Raw genomic sequence first — 27,246 nt, 5'->3', positions numbered from 1 at the left:
TCGTTTTTCTGCTTCGTGAACCAGCAAGCAACACCCCACAAGTTATTATTTTTTTTTTTTGTAAATTTGAGGAGGCAGCATCCCCTTTGCTCTTGATCGAAGCAAGCCAACACCGTCGTAGATGGTTGTTCCCGGTGAGCAATAGAGGCACACCCTCTTTCTCCGTCACTTTCAGTCGATAAAACCTCCACCGGAGGTGGAGATTTCCAGCCAAACCACGAGGCAACATTTCTTCTCCTAAGCACCACAGTAACAGGAGTAGAAGAAGAACAACGTCACTGCTTCGTCCTTACCCCTTCGGTTTACTACTGCCGACAAAGAGAGCAACCACAAGGAGGTCGCAGTATTTCGACTTCTCCCTATTTGTGATAGATTAACACCAACGACTCACTTCCTACCTTCAATCGTATTTCTTCTTCTCGGACCAACTGACGACCGAAGACCTTTTCTGTGGAAGTGTCTCTCAACGCCCACCTTCCACCAATCCTCCTTCGCATCTTACTGCAACAGCAGAAAAGAAGTAAGCTCGTTGCTTCTTCCCTTTTCTGCGGACCATTCGAAGATCGGTGGTGGTCACCTCCTCAAAGCTTCACCCACCAACAATCGACAACACCTTCCTGCTTCGTTCTTCTTCTTCCTTCGGTCCAACGAAACCCCAGACATCCTCCCCTATTTCTTTTCCCCATCGAACGCCATCAGAGCCCTTTCTTCGATCGGTTGTTTATTTTTCTCAAATTGAAGAAAACGAAGACCTGAGCCCTTTTTCCCCAATTTCAATTCTTGGTCTAATCGACCAATTCAGCCCCTCCACTTTATGACTTTGACCAAAACAGTCCCCTATGGGAATTGTTGACAAAATAAACTCAAATCTCAAACATTGATTCTTTTAATCCATTTCAGCCCCTCCTTTGGAATTATATTACAAAATAATGTTTTACTTTGTTTTATATGTTTTCTAACAATATTATTTTTTACAACTTTAATTTTATGTCCTTTTACATGTGCTTTCAAATGTAAATGCTTGCTATTGAAATTATATTCCTTTTTTTAAATCTAATATTATGGTTAATGGAATATAAATGGGATTTTTACATATTTGTTAATTATAATCTTTATATGATGTAATAACAATATTTCAATAATACATTTACTTTTATATATCACTATTTTCAACATATTTCATTATCAACTTTTAAACATAACTTACACATACTTAAACATTAATTTTTTTTTATTATTTAATATGTATTCTTTTTAAAATATTATATTAATTGTATAAAAAATAAGAACATCGATATATGTAAACTAATGTGCCATATTATAAAGTTTAATAAAAATATTGCAATTACATCTCACATACTACCAAATTGTAGGTTTATATGTTATTTGTTTGTAATTTATTCATAATTTTTCAATATGTCAAAAAAATTAATTTCTACCCCTTTGTTCAACATGTAAATATTATATATGAATTACTTATTGTGTACTGTTATACATGTTATTTTATTAACTAAATCGAGTGATCTGTTAACGTTGTAGACATACAATGCATTCAATTTCTTCTAAAAAGACTAGAAAATTAAATAGTTTCCTCTTAGATAATAATACAAATTATATTAAATTGGATACTACATCAACACATCTATCTGCAACAACTAAAACTGTTGTTACTTCAACAAATTTTTCGTCCGCTGCAAATAAATATTGCTCGACACCGGTTACCGATGCTTACAAAGGTACATTTATTTCTTCAATTTTATTATAAAAAAACACGCTTCTTACCTCCTTATACATTTTATAGCCTATCATATTATCGTTTTTGCAGAAAACAACAATAACATGTACCACTTTCAAGCCAGAGAGAACAGAAGACAAAGAAAATTATATTTGCAAAATAAAAGATCGAAGAAATTAAATCCAAGATCCAACGTTCGAAGTACATCAATACCGCATATCTTAAAAAACATCGATAACTGTGAATTTTTATTTTATATTCCATGTTTTATTATTACTTTACATTTATACACAATACATGATTAGTTAAATTTTTTATTAGCCTGCATTAGTAAATTATTTTACCTCATTACTTTATTTTTTATGATATGTCTTTAATTTTCAAAACTTTTTCTTACTTACAGATCAATCAACCAGTGTTGTTTGTCAAAATGAAAATGTTAATTAATTTAATACGCCAGTAATCCAAAATACAACTGTACAATATTCTCCTTCATTTCCAAATGTTAGAACTCCGTTATCTAACATTACAAATGTTAGAACTCCGTTATCTTACATTACAAATTGTAATAATTTTTTTTGAAACTACTATTATTCAATTTGTGTATAATCTGGATATATATACTGACTTTATTTATTTTGGTCAGATAACAGTAGTTTCGATAAATACGCCACTACCAACCTATCAAAGAAAAGACAGTACTATGCACTTTCAAATGATATGACATCGAAAAATGTATCTACAATAACTGGTTCATCAACAACGAAGTTTAATCCAGGATGTCATAAATTAAAAATGAAGTCGAAACAATTATCCCCTGTCCCATTGATTGATTTGACAAAAGATGTAGAAAATATACATCAACTCATATATGAAAACCTAATAGTTGGTATCTCAAAAGGTAATAAAATAATAATATCCATTTTCATTTTTTTACAATTCAAATATTGTATTTTATATACTTATAAAATTAACTGATAATTATTCTACGCCTTTTATTTTATAGAATATTTGGATCATGGTGATCAGGATATTGTATGTCAAACATGTCATGCAAAGTTATGGAGAAATGAATCCATTAAAGGTAAAGAAAAAGGAAACACAGATTATTCGTTATGTTGTGGTTATGGCAAAGTTCAACTTCCAGATTTAAAGAAAGCACCTCCAAGTTATGAAAGAATGTTTCGAGCAATAGATTCTAAAAGTAAACACTTCATGAAAAACATTCGACGTTACAATTCAATGTTTTCTTTTACGTCGATGGGTGGTAGAATTGATTTTTCAATCAATAGAGGAAATGCTCCATACATTTTCAGACTGCGTGGTCAAAATTATCATAGTATTGGAAGCCTTTTACCAGCAAAAGGAACGGAACCAAAATTCTCTCAGTTATACATTTATGATACTGAGAACGAAATTTCAAATAGACAAAAATGCTTTGGGTATTTTCTCAATCTTAATATTCATTATTAATTAAAATATTTTTATTTTTTTTAATAATATTATCGAAAAATTCAATTTCTTTAATATGGAAAAGGATCGATCAACTTCAATTGATAGTGATATTATTGAAGATATTAAGCAGATTTTGGATTCAAATAATGTCTTGGTTAGATCTTATAGAATGGTAAGAGATACTTTTCTGAAAAATCCAGAAGTTGATATGAAATTACGACTTATCGGGAGAAGGGAGCGAGATGGAAGAAGATATAACTACCAACTACTTCTGAGGTTGCCTCTTTAATTGTTGGTGACATTTATGATTCAATTGAAAAGAGGGATATTGTCGTTCAAACAAAAACTGGTTCTCTACAACGTATCAGTGAATTGCATCCTTCGTACCTTCCTCTCCAATATCCACTGCTATTTCCATATGGGGATGATGGTTACAGTGTTGACATTCTTCATAGAGGTGTGTCATTTACGACCAACAGCAAGCGGGCGAAATGTACAACGATAGAATATTTCGCTTATAGAATTCAAGACAGAGATCATTCGTTCTCTCTCATTCTTAATTCAAAAAGGTTGTTTCAACAGTTTCTGGTAGATGCCTATACGATGATGGAAACGGAGAGATTGTACTATATACGTAGGCAACAACATGTTCTTAGATCTGAGTCTTATGAGAATTTATGTAACCAAAAAGCTCAAGGAACTACTGATATCTCCAATGTCGGCCAACGTGTCATATTACCTTCGTCCTTTACTGCTGGAGCACGCTATATGCTGCAAAACTATTTGGATGCCATGTCACTATGTAAATGGTTTGGATATCCTGATTTCTTCATAACATTTACGTGTAATCCCAAATGGCCAGAGATTAAAAGGTTTCTTAAGGATACTTCACTTCAACCAGAAGACAGGCCTGATATACTATGTAGGTTGTTCAAGATCAAGCTTGATGCATTCATTAAAGACTTAAGGGAGAATCACATTTTCGGCAAAGTTCAAGCATGTAATTAAAACTATATTTTTTCTTTATTTATAAAACATTACTCTTATTATTTTATTTTTTATATGTTTTTAAAATCTAATCATATTTTTTTTTTTGGCAAATTCTTTTACAGATGTTTATACCATTGAATTTCAAAAGAGAGGTTTGCCGCATAGTCATATATGTCTATTTATGCATTCCGACAATAAACTACCAACTGTTGAATTTATCGATCCGATAATTTCCGTCGAGATACCAGACATAATTGAAGATCCTGAATTGTATTCACTTGTGAATGAGTTTATGATTCATGGTCCATGTGGAACTGAAAATATGAATTGTCCATGCATGGTGGATAAAAAGTGCTCTAAAAGCTTTCCAAAACAATTCTATAATCATTCGTCTGCTGATCAAAATGGTTTTCCGTTATATAGGCGAAGAAACGATGGTCATTTTGTAGAAAAATCGGGTGTCAAGTTGGATAATAGAAATGTTGTTCCATACAACAAATATCTATTGAAAAGATATCAGGAACATATTAATATTGAATGGTGCAATCAGGGATCTTCAATAAAGTATTTGTTTAAATACATAAATAAGGGTCCTGATAGAGCTACAGTTGTTGTTGTACCAGCCAACAATGAATGTGAAAATAACGATGTGGTCGATGAAATAGCTGAATATTACGATTGTAGATATTTATCAGCATGTGAAGCATCATGGCAAATTTTTAAATATGATGTTCATTGCAGATATCCTTCTGTGGTCAGACTACCTTTTCATCTTCCTAATCAACAACAGATTGTATATGGCAAAGACGATGATATTGACGATGTTCTGGACAAACCTTTTGTTGCTGCTTCAAAGTTCACATCTTGGATGGAATGTAATGCAATCGATAGTGAAGCACGAAAACTTACATATGCTGAATTTCCTACAAAGTTTGTTTGGATATTAAATGGTCGGTTTTGGAAGAGAAGGAAAGTAGGAAAAGCCATTGGTAGAATTCATTCGGTTTCACCTAATCCAGGTGAAACATATTTCTTAAGGATTCTTTTAAATAAAGTAAAAGGTCTGACGTCATTTGATGATATCCGCACGGTAAATGGTGAAACGCATTCTTCTTTTAGAGATGCTTGTTATGCACTCGGGCTATTAGATGATGACAAGGAATACATGGATGCAATTAAAGAAGAAAGTCACTATGGATCTGGTTTCTATCTACGCTTCTTATTTTCTACATTGTTGATGTGCTCTAAAAGCTTTCTAAACCAGATGTCGTTTGGGAAAATACATGAGAATATTTGGCAGATGAAATTCTATATAACCAAAGACAAAGATTTAAGTCTGCAGGTATTACATTTTTTTTTTCTTATTTTTTATTTAAAATATTTTCTTTTTATTATTCAACACCCATTAAATAATTAGTAATAAAATTATTAAATATCGACCACATATTTTCTAAATAATTATATATTTTGGTGCAGAATTATCACTCGGTGTAGATGAACTTAAGAACTTAACTTTGTTCGAAATAGAACAAATTTTACTTCGAAACAACTCCACTCTCAAAAACTTCACAAAGATGCCATACCCAGATGTTGAATCTGTTTCTTCTTCAAACAATCGACTTATCACCGAGGAGCTAGATTACGACATTCCCGTTATAAAGAATGACTTTGATCGTATGTTTCTTGCATTAACAAATGAGCAACGTAACATTTTCCTTAACATCATGAGTGTTGTTAAAGAAAATAAAGGAGGTGACTTCTTCGTTTATGGTTATGGTGGAACGGGTAAAACTTTTTTATGGAAGACAATATCTGCAGCAATTAGATCTGATGGTAATATTGTTTTAAATGTTGCTTCAAGCGGTATTGCTTCCTTATTATTGCCCGGTGGTAGAACAGCACACTCACGATTTATACTTCCATTTGAACTTACAGAGGATTCTTTTTGTAAAATAAATCCAGATGGTGAGTTGGCTAGCTTAATAAGAAAAACCTCTTTAATAATTTGGGATGAAGCACCTATGGTCCATAAGCATGCATTTGAAGCTTTAGATCGAACTTTGAAAGATGTATTAAGGTGTGGAAATTCAAGCATATCAAATATTCCATTTGGAGGGAAAGTTATTGTCTTTGGAGGAGATTTCAGACAGATTCTACCTGTTGTTCCGGGTGGCAGTAGACAGAACATTGTAAATGCTTCTTTGAGTTCTTCATATTTATGGCAACATTGCAAAGTCCATAGATTAACAAAAAAACATGAGGCTAACTGTTGCAAAGGATCAATCGGATATAGAAAAAATAAGAGATTTTGTAAATTGGCTATTGGATATAGGAGAAGGCAAACTTGGTGGTCCGAACGACGGTGAAACGATTATCGATATTCCGGATGATATTCTCATTAATGGTTCACATGATCCTATAGGTTCCTTAATTGAGTTTGTATATCCTTCAATTTTGGAGAACTATAGCAATACAAATTATTTCCAAGAAAGAGCGATACTTGCTCCAGATAATGAAGTTGTTCAGGAAATAAACGACCGTTTGCTTAAGAAGTTTCCAGGAGATGAGGTTGAATATTTAAGTTCAGACAGCATATGTGAATCCGAATTTGTCCATGATCAGTTTGATGCAAATTTATACTCCCCTGATGTATTAAATGGTCTCAAAGTATCCGGTCTACCAAATCATAAGTTAGTTTTAAAAATTGGTGTTCCGGTAATGTTACTGACAAATATTGATCAGAAAAACGGATTATGTAATGGCACAAGACTACAGTTGATATCATTGGGCAAACGTGTTATTGAGGCACGTAGAATAACCAGAACTAATATTGGAAACCGGACCTCCATCAGAAAAAAATTCCCTTCAAATTCACAAGAAGACAGTTTCCTTTGGTCGTATGTTTTGCGATGATTATTAATAAAAGTCAAGGACAGTCGTTATCAAAGGTTGGTTTGTTTCTTAAAGATCCAGTTTTTTCACATGGACAATTATATGTTGCCTTATCTAGAGTTCAAAGCAGAGAGGGATTAAAATTATTAATTTTAGATAAAGATGACAGACTCACAAATAAAACTTCCAATGTTGTTTATAAGGAAGTTTTTCGAAATATATAGCCAACTTTTTTATAGCACCTTTTAGTCATTTTTAGCAAATCACACTTAATCCATCATATTACTTTATTTATTTATAATTACGTATTGTATTTTTTTATGTTAATTTCATTACACACATTGGTAATGCATCATCTGCGTATGTTCAACGAGAATCATACACCAAAAATAAAAGTTTTAAAAATCTTCAATTCTAATTAAATACTTACCATTTACTGTGTAATTAAATACTTATAAATCATAAAGTTATTGAAAAATGCAATATTACAATTCATAAGTTTTCTAAATTAATGAAATATTATTTTATTATATAATTAATTTTTAAATTCAACTAAAAATCAACACCCGTGGATTCCACGGGTTTTAACCTAGTTTCTTTAATAAATAAACAAAATATTTGCATCTGACTTTTTTTTTTTGAGAAATGAATAATTCGTTAGTTTGATTGACGCAATTATGAATTAGATTAATTTTGATATATCTTAGTCAAGTGAATGACTTACCATATTTGAGCAAACTAAAAAAAATTCCTTTTAATTTTGTTTCAAGGTTATGATTCATTTTGCACCTCTTTATGAGTGTACACCAATCTTATTGTCTCATTTGTGTGAAAAATGCTTGTTTCACTTGGTTAAACCCCATGTATCAATTGCCGATGGTGGAGTTTTAATGATTCTTGCGAAATCTAATTTTTCCAACTTCATTGGTTTGGATTGTGTGCCAACAAGCCATTCATATTATATTGTTGGATTAACAAATGAAATTAAGAAGCCATATTCCATCAACTTGAGAATTTGACATTGTACATTTCTATATTCCATCAAGTTGAAATTGTTCAGTGATGCAAAAATATTGATTTAAATTGTTAACTAACCCTATTGATTGAAATACCTATGCTATATAATTTAAATTGTCAACTGGTGCAAAAAAAAAAATAATAACAGGATTTTGATCAAAGAAAAGGGACTTCTCATCCTGACCATAAATTCATAGTGCCTCGACTGTGCATGAATAGAATGATACTTGAACATGAATCTCTTTCAAGAACAGCTTAATGGCTTACAAAAGGTTGTTCTTTATTGTAATTTGTATGCCTTCGTCCATATAGCAGAAAATGTCCCAAGGATGAAAACAAAGAAACACCTAGAAAATATATGGGTGGGTTATTTTACAAGAAAAAAAAATGAAAGGTTCATCAGAGGAAATCACCAAAAGTTCTAAACTTGGTGCCAATAACGTGTATAAGCACCCGACATGTTTGATTAAGACACTGCAAACGGAATGTCATGCATCTGAAATTAGCAAGGGGCTTCATCAGATTCCATCAAATGTACATACTAATTGCTGGAAAGTGAAAACCTTATATGTATCTGGGGATCATTTGCATGAGTGGGTAACCGATTTTGGTAGGAAACTGTAAAAAAGCCACAACAATCAAGGATCGTCAAAACGGTACATTTATATTTCATCAAACACATATAATTACAAGCCATAATGAATTAATCGAAATATACTCGGTAACAAGAGCAAAGAAAGAGATTCAACAAAAATTACAGGGAAAACACATGAATGACGAACTTGTATTAGAGACAGTAGAGAAAAGATTTACTTTTCTTTGGCGCCATATCAAATAAAAACTTCAAATAATAAAAGTTGTAGGGTATATAAGGAAACAATGGTAATTCTTCAATAGTAACCGATCATTGATTGATTTTCGTTGATTTAATTAACTTTCCTAATTGCTTCTGGTAGACACGTAAATCTATCTTTAATTTGTTTTCTTTTATAATTTGAACCGTTTATTGGTTCTCCATATTAATTAGTTTATACATAACGAACAGAGTAATTTATATCAAAATTAATGCTGCATTTTAGTATTTTTATCAATCCTTAAATTCATTTTGTAACATCTATAAATACCCAACATAGATCTTCTAAAACTCATATACATTTTTTGTTTTTACACCCTAATATTGATATCGATTAATCTATTTTGAATAACTATGAAGGCTTTTGGCTTTCTTGTTATTGTGATGGTAATTCTCACGCTGCTAGCGGGCAAAGTATATCCACAATCCAGGGTTTGCAACATGCTTGATATTCAAGATTGTTTTTTAGCATTAGATGACCCTGGTACGCCACCGACCAAAAAATGTTGTGATGAACTTAAACAACATAGAAAATGTTTTTGATTTTACAACCGACGCGGATTCACACTCGGTTTCGATTCTCTTATTGACGCTTGTCATATCGAGTTCCATGATGTTTGCCCCTTTGTATCTAAATAGTTTCTCCTTTGCTCAATAAAATTTGTCATTTACAAGGAAGTGGGATATGATTCTATTATATATTCGAAAGGTTTTGTGTTCATATATTCTCTTTAATTTTGTTTGGTTTTATAATATTCGTTCTTGTGGCCCTTAGTTTCTGCTTTTCGTATCATACTTGTATCTGCATGAATAATTACATGTGCACAAGCATTCACACAAACATTATCTTTTCTATTTAATAAAGATCAACAAGCAAAACCTAAAAACAACGTTTCGTGCGAGAAACACAATTTGAAGAAAAACGAACCTTGATGTCATTATATCTAATTAAAACTTTCTCTAAAACACATCTTTATCTTGAATAATCATTTTGACAACGTTTACATAACAAAAACATATATCTTTTTGGGAAAAAAATACAGTTTAAATTGAATTCAAAAGACTAAACAAATAATTCAAATAAAAAAACATTACATGTCTTTTCATATTAAAAATAAATAATTAAAGCAGCTGATTTTTTATTTGAAAATCATAACTGAATCTATCGGTAGTCTTAAAGGATTAAAAAACAATGAAACCTTCATGTCATAAGGTATAATTATGAGTTTATTGGTTTTAAACATTCAACATAGTAGATGCAATCCTCCTATCAGTTTCTGTTTCGATCATCTTTGTCGACAGACTGGCTCCATCGTTGTCAAACGCGCCATGGCTCTTAAATTCGATACTCACCAGTGATAGTGGCTATGTTAAGTGATGTCATCCTCCGATATGTTTCAATCAGTGAAGACCCGTTCATTTTTGTTTTCAGATTGAGCCCAACCATGTATAAGGAAAGCTTCCCCGCCGTACCGAAAACAAAATTGCAGCGACATGGGTGACGTTTTTACAGATCTTTATTATTTTGATAATAGAGTCGGAGTCGAGGATGACTTTGTAATGTGTACCCAACGAATCATTTCGTGGGATAATTGATTTTAGGTGTGGAAGTTTTGTGGTCGCCGGCCTGAGCACGACAGCAGCCCATGGCATAAAAAATGTCGAAGCGTAAATTCTCTGTGTCGTGCTACAGTCACCAAAGTGGTTGAAGACGGAGAGGCAAGAAACGAAAGGCGAGTATCAGAGTATGGTGTCGTAGTTCTTAACGTGTAGGAAAAGACAAAAAAGAAATAGTTAGATTTGTTTAAGGGAGGAAGTAGTACACAATCTTTATCTCCTTTTCTAAAATTCGCTCTTCCCTTTAGTGAGTTTATGGATGCCCTAAAGTCTTTGCATCTTCATCCTCCACAGCTCCATGCTCATGCCTAAAAACTAAACATGTCACCTTCGTTCATGAGCTACTGAAAGTTATCGGCTCTGTGGTGACTTGTGAGCAATCAGTTTACGTTAGTGGTAGAAACATTTTGGATGGTCCTTTGGTAGTTAATAAACTTATCTGTTGGGCCAATAAACGGAAGAAAAAAAATTCTCATGTTCAAGGTCGACTTTGACCTAGCTTTTAACTCAATTAGTTGGAGTTACTTGCAAAATGTTGTGAAGCATATGGGGTTCGACGATACGTGGTTAAGTTAGGTAAGGGCCATCCTTTCATCCTCTAAGATCTCAGTGCTCATTAATGGTTCCCCAACCAAAGAGTTCTTCATGGAAAAAGGAGTGAGACAAGGAGATTCCTCTCCCCTTTTCTTTTATTATTGCAACCGAGAGTCTCAAAGTAGCTTTAGATGAGGCTACTAACAAATGGATATATGAGGGGATTACAATTCCTAATTTTGGGCATAGTATTTCTCTTTTCCAATATGCATATGACACGATCTTCATGGGTAAATGGTTAAGCGACAACACTAAAAATCTTATGAGAATACTCACATGCTTCCATTTAGCGTCTGATCTCAAGGTCAATCTACACACGAGCAAGTTAATGGCTATTGGAGTTCCTTCAAGGGAAGTCTCGTCCATGGCTAAGTGGTTGAAGTGCCTTAAAAGTGAGCTTCCATTCTCCTATATTGGTATGATATGCTGGTAGGAGGAAGGTCGGGTGGAGCTTCCATGTGGCTTCCTCTTATCGATAAGTTCAATAAAAACTATCGATGTGGAAAGCTAGAACTCTTTCAATTGGAGGGCGTTTAGCGCTTGTTAAGTTTGTGCTTGGAAGCCTTGGAATGTACATTTTATCGATCTATAGTGTCCTAGAAAAATCATAACAAAGCTTGAAAGGATCAGAAACGTGTTCCTTTTGGGAAATTCTACAGTTCACAAAGAAAATCACATGGATAGCTTGGAACAAAACGATAAACTCCAAAGAACTTGGTAGTTTGCAAATTGGGAACTGAAAAGCTTTCAATCTTGCTCTTATCTTGAAATGGTGGTGGAGGTTTAGGAATCATACTAACACAAATTGGAAAAGCGTTATTAGGTGCATTTATGGTGATCGTGGGGGGTTCGGATTGTCAACTTTAGTGTCTTATAGGACGACCGTATGGGCAGAATCAATAATGCCAACATCGATCTAGAACATCTTAACATCTACTTAAATGAATTCTTTTACAGAACCGGTGATACAGGGGGTAACTCATTCCCATGAAATTTGTGTTGGAGTATCAGTGAAGGAGGAGAGTTTACTATATCTTCCCTAAGGAAGGAAATTGACAATAACTTCTTGGATTGCACACACTTGCCTACTATCTAGTCTAAGTTAGTTCCCAAGAACATAAACGTCTTCATTTGTAGATCAGGACTTAGGAGACATTCCACTAGATCGAATCTAGCACGGAGGTGGTGAATATTTCACACATCTCATTTATGTTGTGCAATGCTTTTGAGGAGACGGAAGAACATCTTTTCAAGGATTGCTCCATAACAGAGGAATTAAAAGGGCAAATGCTCACTTAGTGGAAAGACTTACTTGCCATTAATAACTCATTAGAAGACGTGTTGGGGGTGAATTTTAACTACACTAGGGGCAACAAGAGACAAGAAATTTTGGAGGCGATTTTAAGGGCATTCTTATGGACCATCTGGATGAATAGGAACGAAATTATATTCAATAACAAAGTGGAGGGATCGATTATACTAGCTTATGATGCCAAGGCTTTGGCCTTTTATGATTAAGAATAGAGCTAATGTAGCATCCCATTTTCACAAACAAAATTTTCATTTTTAATTTAGGTAAAACCACCAGTTCCATAAAACTCATGTTAAGAAAACCCCATTTGTTCCATGATACACTAGTTTGAAAATCAGAGTAATATAGTAAATGTGTAATCTCCAAAACTGATGATGAGTGTGTTGGATTAAGGTGTCTAAGCCAGTGAATAACAACTAAACTGGTATATTCTTGTAATTAGAAGCGAATTCCATTTCGGGTTGCCCTCATGACCAAAAATGGCTACAAATGATTTTAGGAGAGAGAAGTATAATTTATTATATTATTATATGATTAATAAACTAATTGGAAGTTATACGGAAATGATTTGTTAATATATTATGCGATTAATATATTAATTGGAGATACACAGTTGACCTGTTGATTTATTATGTGATTAATAAATTAATATAAGATCAATTGTTATATAAATGTTTTGTTAATTTATATTATTAATAAATTAATCCCAATGAGTGTTTCGTGGAGATGACATAAATTGACTTATGACACTCACCAGAAAAGGAATGTCAGGTAGTTTAATTTTCCTACAATTCTTCTGTATTTCTCTGGTTTCTCAAGTGGATCTCTTTCATCTACTTTCAATTTCATATTTAGAACCATTGGAGACTCGTAAGGTTTTGTTTCAATCATCCCAGAATCCTTCAAAATATCCGAGCAATATTTCCGCTGAGACAAACAGATCCCTTTTCGAGTACGAGAGACTTCAATTCCTAAAAAATATTTTAAAGGACCTAGGTCTTTTGTTTGAACGATGCAAGGAAATCTTTCAGCTTCTTAACTCCAGTTCCATCACTCCTAGTACTCACAATCTCATCAACATATACCACTAATAGAATACATCCTGAAGACGATGAAGCAAAGAACACAGAATGATCATAACAAGTGAATATGGATGAAACATAGCAACCAAACATCACACATTAAAGATACCAACATATATTGTTTACAAATTGTACTTGTTCATCGATTACCCAAAATTAATATAAAGTATGATGCCTAAAAAGAAAAGTAGTAAGATATCCAGATCCAAGGCTCGAGTACCTGTTCACTGAGTCCCTGAGAATACAAGTTGTTTTGAAAAGCGTCAACATAGAATGTTGGTGAGTTCATAAGCATATTTGTAGGAAAAACTTTGTAATATCTTTGGTTATAATAAGTTGTAAAACTCCAGAAAATCCAATATTTTCTATAAAAAGTAGTTTGTGAGTCTCGTTCCAAAATTGCGTATAGTTGCATGCATGTTCTTTATTTTCCTTTGTTTGTATTATAAAGAGTGTATTCCCACAATATCCTATATTTTCTGTATATAAAAGAGTTGTGGTCTTAAAACCCTAAGACCAGAGTGGTGAGATTAGCTTGCTTACAAAGTAATCAAACATAGCTTTGTGTTTTATAAAACTAGTAGAGTGTATATTCTTCGTAAATCCAAATTAATATAGTCCTTCTCTATGTTAGTCGTTACAACCATACTAATAGGACTAAAGCGCATGTATTGACGTTCTTTAGGCGTCGGTTTCTAAAGATATTTGTCACCCTAGATTGGCCCATCTAGCTGTAGCGAAAAACTCAGGTGTGGGGGTGTCAACCCCATATAGATCTATACACAATTACCTCGCTCTCCCTTCAGGAGACTCTGGATATAACTACACGACTTACGATGTACGCTAGGTAGGTACGGCGAAGGAGAGTCTCACAAGAGCGTTAACAGATTTACGTGAACTATGACTCCGTTTTACTTGCAAAATAGGATAATTATGCCTTTAAATAACTATATGTACCTTTGTAAGTGTGGTTTGTGACCTTCAACTATACCAATTATAGTTTATTATGCTTGTTTGTCAAGACAATTTATATAATCGTACATATAAATACATATAAGTTAACATGTCTAGATGTTTTAAAAGTATATATAAATCATATAAACTTTTATCTAACACAAGTATAAGAGCTTTTAGCATGATAAAGACAATTTCTTGTTTTTTACTTTTCTGTCCCTGTTTTTAGAAAAATTATAGAAAAATCATCGTAAGTCGAAATTCGGATCCATAAACTCTGAGAGTTTGTAAAATGAGTCTACTTTGTTAATCATTTTTATTATAATTTTTAATGGCCTCAAACCAGTGTGAAAATGTTCATCTTCACAGACTGGTCCGAAATCATTCCTCAAATGATAGGCAGTTTTGTAAAAAATGCCAAAAATTGTAGAAAATCGTATGAATGCGTGCGAGTAGTCCTTAGAAAGTTATAAGCCTGAACTATTTTCATCTTAAACAGTTTTGAAAAATATTAAGTTCAAGGTGGTCAAAACATCCCGTAAATGGACCATAACTTTTTTGTTGAAAGTTGAGGTTTAAGTTTAAGTTATCTATGTTTGAAACCAAGACTCATTTTTGCTATTTTTGAGGGTATAACCCTTATCTATGATTTTTTATGCAATATATATGTTAACAAACACATTTCTAATGATTTTTATGAATTTGTATAAGATAAACTCCATGTTCATGCAAATACTGAAAGATTAAACACATTACACACCGGTACATGCAATTATCCATTAGTTAAACGAGATTTGACTTGTATTCCTCCCCCCCCCCCCCAAATAGTATGAAAAACATGAAAAATAGTGGGGTATGAAGCTCACCTTAAGGGTTTTCGAGATGTAGATGAAGAAGAAGAAGAAACTTTGATCCTAGCTTGAGTTCTTGGTGAGATTCTTGAAATGTGGGTGTTCTAATGGTTCATATTCACGAAAATGAGAGTGTAAGAGGAAAGATCTTAGTGTAACTCGAAACAAAACAATGGGGTTTAACCTAGAACTTACCAAGTTTATGACCCTTTGAAGAAGACTTCTTGAAGCTAACACATGCATACCCACCCACGAAATCTTTGGGAGGAAGGAAGAGGAGAGACTTCTTGAGTGTTTGAGAGAAAATGAAGGAGGATTCTTGAGGCTAAGTGAGGAAATGAGAGTGCTTTGTGTGTGTGAGGGTGTGACCGAGAATAGAGAAGGAGAGGGGAGAAGTTGACTTTGGTGATGTTTGATGGGAGGGCTAGCATGGATATATGGGAGGTAAAAGCTTGGAAACATGCTAGTTAAAAATGAGGTGTCATGGCCATTTTCCTTTCTTTTCTCTCTTTTTTTTGTGTCATAACTAACCCTAACCGATCCATGGAATTTTCGGCCCAAAGGGTGGCCCAAAATGGTGGTGTTCGGTTTTTGACTTGATCCAATAAGAGTTTTCGGCCCAATGATGCTTAATAATAGGTTTTCGGTTCAAAGGGCCCAAAGATAAGAGTTCTCGGCCCAAATAGGGAGTTTTCGGCCCAAATAAGGCCCAAGCATGGGTTTTCGGCTCAATATAAAATCCAATAGGAGTTTTCGGCCCATTAAGGCCCAAAAAGAGGTTTTCGGCCCAAAAAGGCCAAAAGGAGAAGTTATCGGCCCAATAGGGCCCAATAAGGAAGTCTTGGTCCAATAAGGGATTTGGACCGACAATTCTTGGGCTAAGGCCCAAAAATGATTGGATTTGACTTATTAGATCGAGTTTTGGGCTTATACGTGGTTGTTTCGAATTGAATGACAATATGTGAACGTATGAACTTAAATGACATCGTAGTTTGAATTTCACTAAATGGGGTGTTGCAAGTTTACATGGAGGAATTGTCTTGTACAAGGATCAAAATCTTAACCCCGATTTGCTAGTTGTGACAGAACGATATAATCTAACGATTCTTATCAATATTAATGATAATAAATCAAGCATAACATGGATAACTATAATACTCTAACACAATCAAAGTTAATAATTTATATTACCTAGCCCTATGATTGGATAAATTACTAGTCTTAACAATTTAATGATAAAAAACAGTTAAAAATCAAGTTAATGTAACTAGATTGATCATCTAAACTACTCATAACTTATATATATAGCAATATAGATAATAAAAATTGCAACTTTAACATGAAAGATTAACAATCAATTGAACACAAGTTAGAATCCAACTCACATAATCCAACTAACGAAATTGAAACATATAAACTAGGGTTTATCTACACCTAATGAAAGTAAAAGGTTTTTAGCCTTGCATCATAACGAGACTGTCTAGAATAGTCTGTGGTCATCATCTATACTCCGCTACCACATTACCGAAATACCTTCGATAAAGCTAAAAGGAAAAGGAATTAGAACAAAGTAAAGGGTAGAAAAGTCATTACAATATATAATCAGTTGTTGCGTCATACATGCCACGTCCAACATAATAATGTTCCTTAAAAAAATAGAAATTCATATTATTGTAATAAAGTAGAGGACTATAAAAAGAATATGAAGTTACAAAAAGTCAAGGCGAGTCAAAGAAAGCTATATAGAAAATCAGTATGTTGACTGTCCAAAAAAATACCATAAGATGAATATGTTTGACTATCATAATGGTTTCAAGAGGATAGATGAACTTGTGTCAAATAGGCAACCAAGTTTAAGGCGACTTTGGGACTTTAAAAAAAATAGATGGTGTTCAAGATAAAGAATAAAGCATCATTAAAAAGGTATTTGGAAGAGCAAATTGGTAATAAACAACTAACTATTTCCTATAAAAAATCTTACCGGAAGTACTCATTGAAATCAACATAATTTCACCATGCAAAATGAGGAGCTTTCCCATTTTCATTGTTATCAGCTTCCTGAAAAAAATCAAGACTTTTCACATACAAAACAATATTCTTGAAATGGAAAAAATGGCAAACTTGTAAATACATGTACAAGACATACCGCATCAATAACATCAAAAAGAAGGCATATGACTTGTTCAAGAAATGAAACACCATTTTCAATAACACTAATAGTGGTTGGCTTTACAAGCTGCTTGCTCAATAAGCCACACAATTCGTCTTAAATTTATTTATTATACTTTGAGTTAAACCTTCTAGAACATATGAATGACTTTTTATACATCTATATATCAAACAAAATATCTTAAAGGATGAAATATGTAGCATAAAAATTCCATAGAGAATCGAACGTTGGCTGCTTCACCCTATATCAATAAGTATAAAGAGATAAAAATATATATATTTTTTCTTTACTGATATATGAACCGCAAAAGCAAAAGAAAAAAAGCTAAGGGTTTTGTGCTCTAGTTAACCCTAAAAAGATGTAGGGGTAGAAATGACATACTCGCTCCACATTATTGGATCGTTTAGGTAAGTGCACCACAACTACCAATTGATGTAGTTATCAAGAGACTTCAAGAAGTCTCTCTCCATAGGAGTCTCATCTAGTTTATAAAACAAATTATAAAATGTCATTTATAACAGAAGCAAATACTCATTTAGCAAAAGAGAAAAAGCATATTGCATCCTTACTAAAGAGTGCTTTGTCAAGAAGAATGTCATCTGATCTTTCAACAACCCTTGTTGTTCTCTTTTAAAAGAAACTACAGGTCGTCTATTTAACAAAAAAAACTATGGTTTCATAGGTATGAGGATTAAGTTTGTTATAGCTTCATTTTAGATCTTTTGTTCTTGGTGTAATGCTTCTTATTCTAAATTAGAATGTTAGGTTGGTTTATTAGAAGTTTATGTATCATTTTTGTTTGTTAAGTATGTAAAGTATTGATCTTGAGTTTAATTATCTATACTCTAAGTAAGTCCTTAGTTTCCTTGATCACGTCTTAGAAGTACCATTCACAATACATTTACTTAACACGTTAATTTATGTCTCTGCTTTATAATTGTTGACCTAATTTTCAACCTGTTCTCATTTTGATCACAAAAATGAGGTAATTTTGATAACAAAATTTAGGTAACAGGTTAATCTATGTGCCTCTTGTTGACTTATTTTGATTTACTCTCCATTTTGATAATAAAATTTAGATTTAGACTGCATTTGCTTAAAATAAGATAAACAAGAGAGAAAGTATTCTAGTATTCACGTCAAACTCCTAAACTTAATCGGTATGTTAATTTGTATGGTATTAACAATTTTCGTTAATTGAAAGCTAACAAACATATAGATAACCAAATTCCAAGTGAGATCTAAACAAACTTGACAAAAAATACAAAATACCCCTACAAACAAAATTGATCGAAAATACAAAAAAACCTACTACAAACAAAATTAGTTTCATATAATCGCTACTCTTAAAATCGAAATTACGGATTTATACCTTGATGTCAGAGAAGACGAGAGCGTCTGCATCGCCGACGAGGAGCATGGCCGACGAGAGGGTAGGGCGGACGAGAGGACGAACTGAGTCGAGAGATTGTCGATTTCCCTATTTAAAAAAAAATTATCTTCAAAATTTTTTCAACGAGGGAACATGTTTTTGACTATTTTTCTCCTCTTTAAAATTTTGGGGACATAAATACGGAAACGAGGGAGGAACGAAAATTAATCTGATAAAATTTATAGTGTCATATAAACAATAACTTGTTAATTTGAAAAGAAAACATTTAGTGGCATTGTATGATTTAAAATCAAAAAAATATAGTGGCATTTTATATTATGCAACAATTAAAATGAATATTAGCGACATAAAATATTATGTACGATTAAATTTATTAATTTTTATAGTTGCGTATGCCGTATAGGGATGAGAATCTGGATCATGTCCGACTTACTATCATCAAGTAAACAAATCCAGGGCGTGACATGTTTTGTTTTTAGGCATGAAAATGAAGCCATGGGGGATGACTATTCAAAGACTTTAGGGCAGCCGTAAACTCACTTAAAGGAAGAGCGAATTCTACGAAAGGATATAAAGATTGTGTAGTAGTTCCTTCTTCAAAAAATTCTGACTAGTTGCTTTTGGTCTTGCCCTATACACGAAGAAATACGACACCATACTCCAATTCTCACCCTTCGTTTTTTGCCCCTCCTTCTTCAACCAATTTCGTAACAGCAGTACGACACATAGAATTCTGACTTTTTATGCCTGCTCGCCCGGTGCTCGGGTCAGCCCACGCAAAACTTTCCTATCTAAAATCAATTATCACATGAAATGATTTGTTAGGCACACTTTACAAAGTCGGCCTCGACTCCGACTCCATTATCACAAAATAAAGATCTGTAAAAACGTCACTCGACACATATGTCGCTGTGATTTGATTTTCGGTACGGTGGGCAGTAGCGGAGCTTGAACAAATTATTTGGGGGGCCGAAACTAAAACTATAGTTTCTTAAAAAAAACAGCAGGGCCAAAGCCTAAATTTTATAATTTCATGTCTAATATATATATATATATATATATATATATATATATATATATATATATATAAGAATTAGTATGTAAAACTAGTTATAAGCCAAAAAACAGGGGGGCCGCAGCCCCCTAGCCCTTAGTATCCTCTGCCCCTGACGGTGGGGAAGCTTTCCTTATACATGGCTTGGCTCAATCTGAAACAAAAAAAGGAACGGATCTTCACTAAATGAATAAAATCGAAGGATGATATCACTTAACTTTTCCCAAAAAGATATATGATTCTGTTATGTAGGCCTGGCAATGGAGCGAGTTTTGACCCTAATCCGATCCAAACCCTTAACAATTATATGAGTTTGGAGCATAGTTTTTGATTCGTTTACCCGTTAACGACCCATACCCGCTAACCCTTTTATTAAAAGGGTCGGGTATGGATCATCCCCGATCCGCTCCGTTTATAACCCGCCCCATATAAATTTTAGAATTATACATTTATATTTTATATTGCCTAAAAATTCCAATTGGAAGTCCAAAGAGAAAAGACGAAAGACTAAACTGTTTTTACATAGGATTCGAGGACTCAACTTCTAGACTTCCAGTCTTCTTCCAAGAGTCATGATTTCATTTCAGTTATATTTCATCATGTAATCACCAATTTCACTTATAAATCAATAAGGTCATTTATCAACCGGAAGAAAGTTTGTAATTGCTATTCTCTATCAATGCAATCGACGGTCAAAAACCAATCGGAAGTAATTAAAATAATGATTTTAATTCCAATAGAAAGTCCTCGAGTACATAATGTGTTTTCTAAATCCACACTTAGTTTTATTTAATAAATGTGATTTTATGATTTAAGTAAAATGTGTTTGATTATTCAAAAAACCTACGGGTTACGGGACGGGTTTGGATATCTGTTGATTCGGTGGATAAGGGTATGTGTTTGATTATTCAAAACTCTGCGGGTTACGGAGCGGGTTTGGATCGAATTTTGAAATTTGTTAAAAGGGTTTGGATCAAGGTCGATTCGCTCCAAACCCGCCCCATTGCCAGGTCTACTGTTATGTAAACGTTGTCAAAATGATTATTCAAGACAAAGATGATGTTTAGAGAAAGTTTGAATTAGATATAGTGAAATCAAGGTTTGTTTTTCTTCATGTTGTGTTTCTCGAAAGGTTGTTTTTAGATTTTGGTTGTTGATCTTTATTGAATAAAAAAGATAATATTTGTGTGAATGCTTGTGCACATGTAATAATTCATGCAGACACAAGTATGATATGAAAAGCAGAAACTACGGGCCACAAGAACGAATATTAGCAAACCAAACAAAATTAAAGAGAATATATGAACACACAATCTTTTGAATATATAATAGAATCATATCCCACTTCCTTGTAAATAAAAATTTTATTGAGTAAAGTAGAAACTATTTAGATAACAAGGCCCGGGCAAAAATCATCGAACTTGATATGACAAGCATCAACAAGAGAATCAAAACAGAGTGTGAATCCGCGTCGGTTGTAAAAACAAAAGCATTTTCTATGTTGTTTAAGTTCATCACAACATTTTTCGGTCGGTGGTGAACTAGGATCGTCTAATGCTAAAAAACAATCTTGAATATCAAGCATGTTGCAAACCCTGGATTGTGGATATACTTTCCCCGCTAGCGGTGTGAGAATAACCATCACAATAACAAGAAAACCAAAAGGCTTCATGGTTATACAAAATAGATCGATCGATATCAATATTTTGGAGCAAAAACTAAAAATGTATATGAGTTTTAGAAGATCTATGTTGGGTATTTATAGATGTTATAAAATGAATTTAAAATTTTTAAAAATATACTAAAATGCAACATTAATTTTGATATAAATTACTCTGTTGGTTATGTATAAACTAATTAATAAGCAGAACCAATAAACGGTCCAAATTATAAAAGAAAACAAATTAAAGATAGATTTACGTGTCTACTAGAACAATTAGAAAAGTTAATTAAATCAAGGAAAATCAATCAGTGGTCCGTTACTATTGAAGAATTACCATTGTTTCCACATATACTCTACAACTTTCCTTATTTGGTGTTTTTATGTGATATGGCGCCAAAGAAAAGTGAATATTTTCTCCACCGTCTATCTAATACAGTCTATCTGATACAGGTTCGTCATTCATGTGGTTTCCCTGTAATTTTTGTTTAATCTCTTTCTTTGCTCTTGTTACTGTGTAGAATTCTATTAATCCTTTATGGCTTGTAAATATGTGTGTTTGATGAAATATAAATGTACCGTTTTGACGATCCTTGATTGTTGTGGCTTTTTTTTTTTGCAGTTTCCTACCAAAATTGGCTAATACCCACTCATGCAAATGATCCCCAGATACATATAAGTTTTTCACTTTCCAGCAATTAGTTTGTACATTTGATGGAATCTGATGAAGCCCATTGCTAATTTCTGATGCATGCATGACATTCTGTTTGCAATGTCTTAATCAAACATGCTGGGTGCTTATCCAAGTTATTGGCACCAAGTTTAGAACTTTTGGGTAATGTGTAATCTTGTCATTTACTTTCAGTAGAGTTATGATCTATGCAATTCAGGCAAATGCTTTTCATAACAGATGGGTTTATAGTGGAATCCTGACTTTCTCTTGGTGATTTCCTCTGATGATCCTTTCATTTTTTTTTCTTGGAAGACAACCCACCCATATATTTTGTAGTGGTTTCTTTGTTTTTATCCTTGGGACGTTTTCTGCTATATGGACGAAGGCATACAAATTACAATGAAGAACAACCTTTTGTAAGCTATTAAGCTGTTCTTGAAAGACATTCATGTTCAAGTATCATTCTATTCATGCATATTGGAGGCACCAGGAATTTATGGTCAGCATGAGAAGACCCTTATCTTTTATCAAAATCATGCCATTTTTTTGCATTAGTTAACAAATTAAATAATATATCATAGATATTTTAATCAATTGGGTTAGTTAACAATTTAAATCACTATTTTTGCATCACTTAACAATTTCAACATGATGGAATATAGAAATGCACAATGTCAAATTCTCAAATTTATGGAATATGGCTTCTTAATTTCATTTGTTAACCCAACAATATAATATGAACAGCTTGTTGGTGCACAATACAAACCAATGAAGTTGGCAAAATTAGATTGCACAAAAATCATTAAAACTCCACCATGGGCAATCGATTCATGGGGTTTAACTAAGTGAAACAAGCATTTTTCACACAAATGAGACAATAAGATTGGTTTACACTCATAAAGAGGTGCAAAATGAATCATAACCTTGAAACAAAATTAAAAGCAATTTTTTTTTTAAGTTTGGTCAAATATGGTAAGTTATTCACTTGACCAAGATATGTCAAAATTAATCTAATTCATATATGCGTCAATTAAAAAAAAGTCAGATGCAAATATTTTGTTTTTTTATTAAAGAAATGTATTATGCAAACCGTTATCAAATATTGTGTTGGTTTTTTGAATGAAAAAATAAATTGCCTCCTTCTTTTTATGCCTACAAATATTCCTACCTACTAACATTATGGGTGTGTTTGGCACAGAGCTTTTGGAAGCGTTTGAGAGCTTCTAGCTTTTAGCTTTTGACAAAACGCTCTAGTTTAAACAAAAAGTTTCGTTTGGCAATACGAGCGTTTAGCTTTTAGTTTAAACAAAACGCTCCAAATCTAAAAGCTACTTCATGTAGCGTTTAACAAAACGCTACTTAGCTTTTGAAAACAATTTCCATAATTACCCTTAAAAATATATTTATATATTTATTTATTTTTAATCAGTTGTCCTTTTATGTAATTTTATATATTTCAAAAGCTTCCATCTACTTTTGCCAAACACTCATATAACAAATACAAGATACAGCTTCCCGTTACTAGCTACCCGCTACACGCTATACGCTACCCGCTACCAACTACCCGCTAACCGCTTCCAATTTCCAGCTACTTTTGCAAACACGCCCTATGACACGTATCATCATTTCATCATCAATTCTCATCTCCAATGCTTCCGTCTTCTAAACACATATGGCATCCCTAGGTTCTCTGGTCATCGAATAGCCAAATCCGAAATACTATAATATGCTTCTTCCATTTCTTCTGAGTTGAATCCTTTCATTGCTCATATGATTAAGTATGGACGAGAGATCAACCAAACATATGGGAAGTTTCAATGCCTGATTTGGCTCGATTTGAACACTAATACCCTCGGTAGGATCCTCCCCATCCCCACCTTTTTTTCTTTGCAATCCAGGTCGCTACACCATTACGATTGTATCCCCGGCACTGCTTATTTCTTCTTGAAAAGTTTTAATCGGTTTGCCCAGGATGAAATCACCAGTGATGGAACCTTACCTCTTATAAGGTAACCAGTTTGTTCTTCTCTATATCTATGAATTTATCACTGATATTGAAACTAAAAAAACGAATCGATCATTTTTTGTTTCTGAAGTTGAGTTTGAAGTTATTCCTACTCTTGGAATTTTCTGATGAGGGTTAGGCTTTTGAATGTTCATTTTTATGATTGTATATAGAATTTAGGCTTGGAGCTCACTGCTCCGAAAGTTGAGTGTCCGAGAAAAGTTGTTCCGAATCCTCGTGTCATTGAGTATGATTATTGGATAGATGAAAGAACCATGGCCTTCTGTTTATTTCCTAAGGAATCTCGGAACAAACCTTCCAAGCCATCTGTTGCTTAAAAGTCACAACCGAAGCCCATGACTCGTTCCTTTGTCCCAAAACCAAACTCGGAGCCTAAAAACTCCACAACTCACTAATTTTGCAGGCACTCTGTGCTTCGGAGCAAGCAACAATATGATATATTGATAGTGCTTGCTCCATGCACATGACGGGGAAGAAGGATTTTCAGCGAGATCTCAAACTCTCACCAAATGATGGCTATGTGACGTATGGCAACAACTCCAACTATCAGATCCGAAGTTATGGAATCCTTACAAATGACAACTTATCCATTTCAAACGTGGCATATGTAGCTGACCTGAAGAATAATTTGATAAGTGTGGCTCCACTCACTGATGCAAATCGACGAGTTGAATTCTGCAAGATACACAACTATGTCATGTCATAAGACCGGAAAGAATGTTTAATCAAGTCAAATCGCAACAAAAAACATGTATCCTCTTGACATCAACTTGATCATCGACAAGCCCCAACTCTGCTTGCTCTCAAAAGCTGTTCCTGACGTCAGTTGGATATGGCATAGGAGGCTTGCTCATATGAACTTTAGATATATGAATGATCTTGTTTCCGGTGAGATGGTAAGAGGTCTGCCACTCCTCAAGTTCGAAAATGATCATTTATGTGCTGCATGTGAATGTGGTAAGCAGTCAAAGAAGGTTCATCCATTCATCATTGAAAAATCAATCTCCGAGCCATTAGAACTTCTACATATTGATTTGTGTGGACCCTCAACAGTAGAGAGTTTGCATCACAAAAATACATTCTTGTGATTGTGGATGAATTTACTAGGTTCACATGGGTCTTCTTCCTAAGGCTCAAGTCAGAAACCGCCTCCGAACTCATCATCTTTATCAAAGGAATTGAAGTTCTCATCAAACTCCTAGTAAGGCGAATCCGAAGTGACAATGGTTCGGAATTCACAAATTCCACCACTGAAAACTTTCTCACTGAGAAGGGTATTGACCACAACTTTTCTGCTCCATACACTCCACAACAAAACGGTGTAGTCGAACGACGTAACAGAACACTTGTTGAAGCTGCTCGATCCATGTTTAACTTTGCAAATCTTCCACTCTATCTTTGGGCTAAAGCTGTTTCTACTGCTTTTTTACTCAGAATAGGAGTATCATCAATCGAAGCCTTAATAAGACACCGTATGAAGCCATGAACGGTCGGAAACCAAGTATATCTTTTCTTCACGTTTTTGGATGTAGATGCTTCATCAAGAACAATCGTGAGTAGCTTACCAAGTTCCAACCCAAAGCTGATGAAGCCATCTTTCTTGGATACTCTACTAAATCAAAGGCTTATCAAGTCCTTAATCGACGAACTCGTGTTCTGGAAGAAAGTTTTGATGTTACCTTTGATGAAAATTTCGTTCAGAATTGTGGCCCAACCCATGTTACTACTCACATCATGGAGTCCGATGCTCTAGTGCCAGGATGTCCAAACCAGCAAACAATCTATGAAGTTGACTTTGAAACCTTGTTCGGACCCTCAGAAACAGCTCGTGATTCGGAATCTCGAACAAGACACACCTCATCAACCGAAGCTCCAGTCTCCCAAAATGTTTCCGGTCTGACACCCAGTTTTCCTCCATTTGATTTCGAACTGTTTCAACCTTCTCAGGTTGAGGGGGAGAATGGTCAACCTTCCCTTGAATCAAATGTGGATGGCTTCCAAGATGTAGCTTTTGAATTCGACTCTAATCCTATCAACAACGATGATGATGCAAATTTCTTCGATTTCCCACCTGATGATGATGTCAACTTATCCGGTTCAGAAGTTCAGGTGGAGCATCATCCTCAAGTTCAAACTATTCAGGGGGAGCAAGACAACCCTATTGTTGATATTGGATCATCTGCTGCACAAGAGCTTTCGAGACTACATGTTTGGACTAAGGATCATCCTCCGAACCAAGTTATTGGAAACCCAAATGCTGGTGTACAAACTCGTTCTGCCACAAGTGTTCAAAATGAATGTCATTTTTCGACATTTATCTCAATAGTTGAACCCAAATCCATCAAAGAAGCACTAGAACATGCTGACTGGATTACATCCATGCAAGAAGAATTGGCAGAATTTGATAGAAATGAAGTATGGACTCTCGTCTCTCCGCCCCAGAATCATCCCATTGTTGGTACTAGATGGGTTTTTCGGAACAAACTAGATGATGCAGGAGTCATTATTCGGAATAAAGCAAGATTGGTGGCTAAAGGATTCACACAGATCGAAGGGCCTGACTACGATGAGACCTTTGCTCCTGTTGCCCGTCTTGAAGCTATCAGAATCTTTCATGCTTATGCTGCTCACAAAGGCTTTAAGGTTTACCAGATGGATGTCAAAAGTGCTTTTCTAAATGGTGAACTTGATACTGAAGTGTATCTTCAACAGCCTCCCGGTTTTGTCAATCTCTCATATCCGAACTACTACTACAAACTCTAGAAAGCTGTTTATGGACTCAAGAAAGCTCCTTGCGCATGCTACGAGACCCTCACTGACTTTCTCAAGTGTTCAGGTTTTCAAAGAGGTATTCTCGATCCTACTCTGTTCTGAAGGTCAAATGGAAAACATCTCATGCTTGTCGAAATTTATGTTGA

At 34.0% G+C, this 27,246-nt stretch overlaps 1 protein-coding gene across 1 annotated transcript; it reads left to right on the top strand.

Annotated features, from left to right (window-relative positions):
* Positions 1 to 1,546: 1,546 nt before the first annotated feature.
* Positions 1,547 to 7,093, top strand: LOC145104138 (uncharacterized). Its single transcript, XM_079041420.1, has 8 exons — positions 1,547 to 1,736; positions 2,382 to 2,636; positions 2,742 to 2,923; positions 3,273 to 3,362; positions 3,512 to 4,190; positions 4,303 to 5,514; positions 5,657 to 6,369; positions 6,458 to 7,093. Exons 1-8 carry the CDS (start codon positions 1,547 to 1,549, stop codon positions 7,091 to 7,093), a joined length of 3,957 nt encoding a protein of 1,318 aa, XP_078897546.1.
* Positions 7,094 to 27,246: the final 20,153 nt, after the last annotated feature.

The sequence above is a fragment of the Lactuca virosa genome, chromosome 4, assembly GCF_052849685.1.
Source record: "Lactuca virosa cultivar CGN04683 chromosome 4, Lactuca_virosa_CGN04683_v6, whole genome shotgun sequence".
NCBI lineage: Eukaryota > Viridiplantae > Streptophyta > Magnoliopsida > Asterales > Asteraceae > Lactuca > Lactuca virosa.
This window is presented reverse-complemented; position numbering and strand designations above follow the sequence as displayed.

What these genes read in the sequence shown, in the direction of transcription:
- LOC145104138 (XM_079041420.1), top strand. Translation starts at nt 1,547, where the DNA reads ATGCATTCAATTTCTTCTAAAAAGACTAGAAAATTAAATAGTTTCCTC. An exon ending in GGTTACCGATGCTTACAAAG is followed by an intron (nt 1,737 to 2,381) that starts GTACATTTATTT and finishes TATTTTGGTCAG; the next exon opens with ATAACAGTAGTTTCGATAAA. An exon ending in AATAGTTGGTATCTCAAAAG is followed by an intron (nt 2,637 to 2,741) that starts GTAATAAAATAA and finishes TTTATTTTATAG; the next exon opens with AATATTTGGATCATGGTGAT.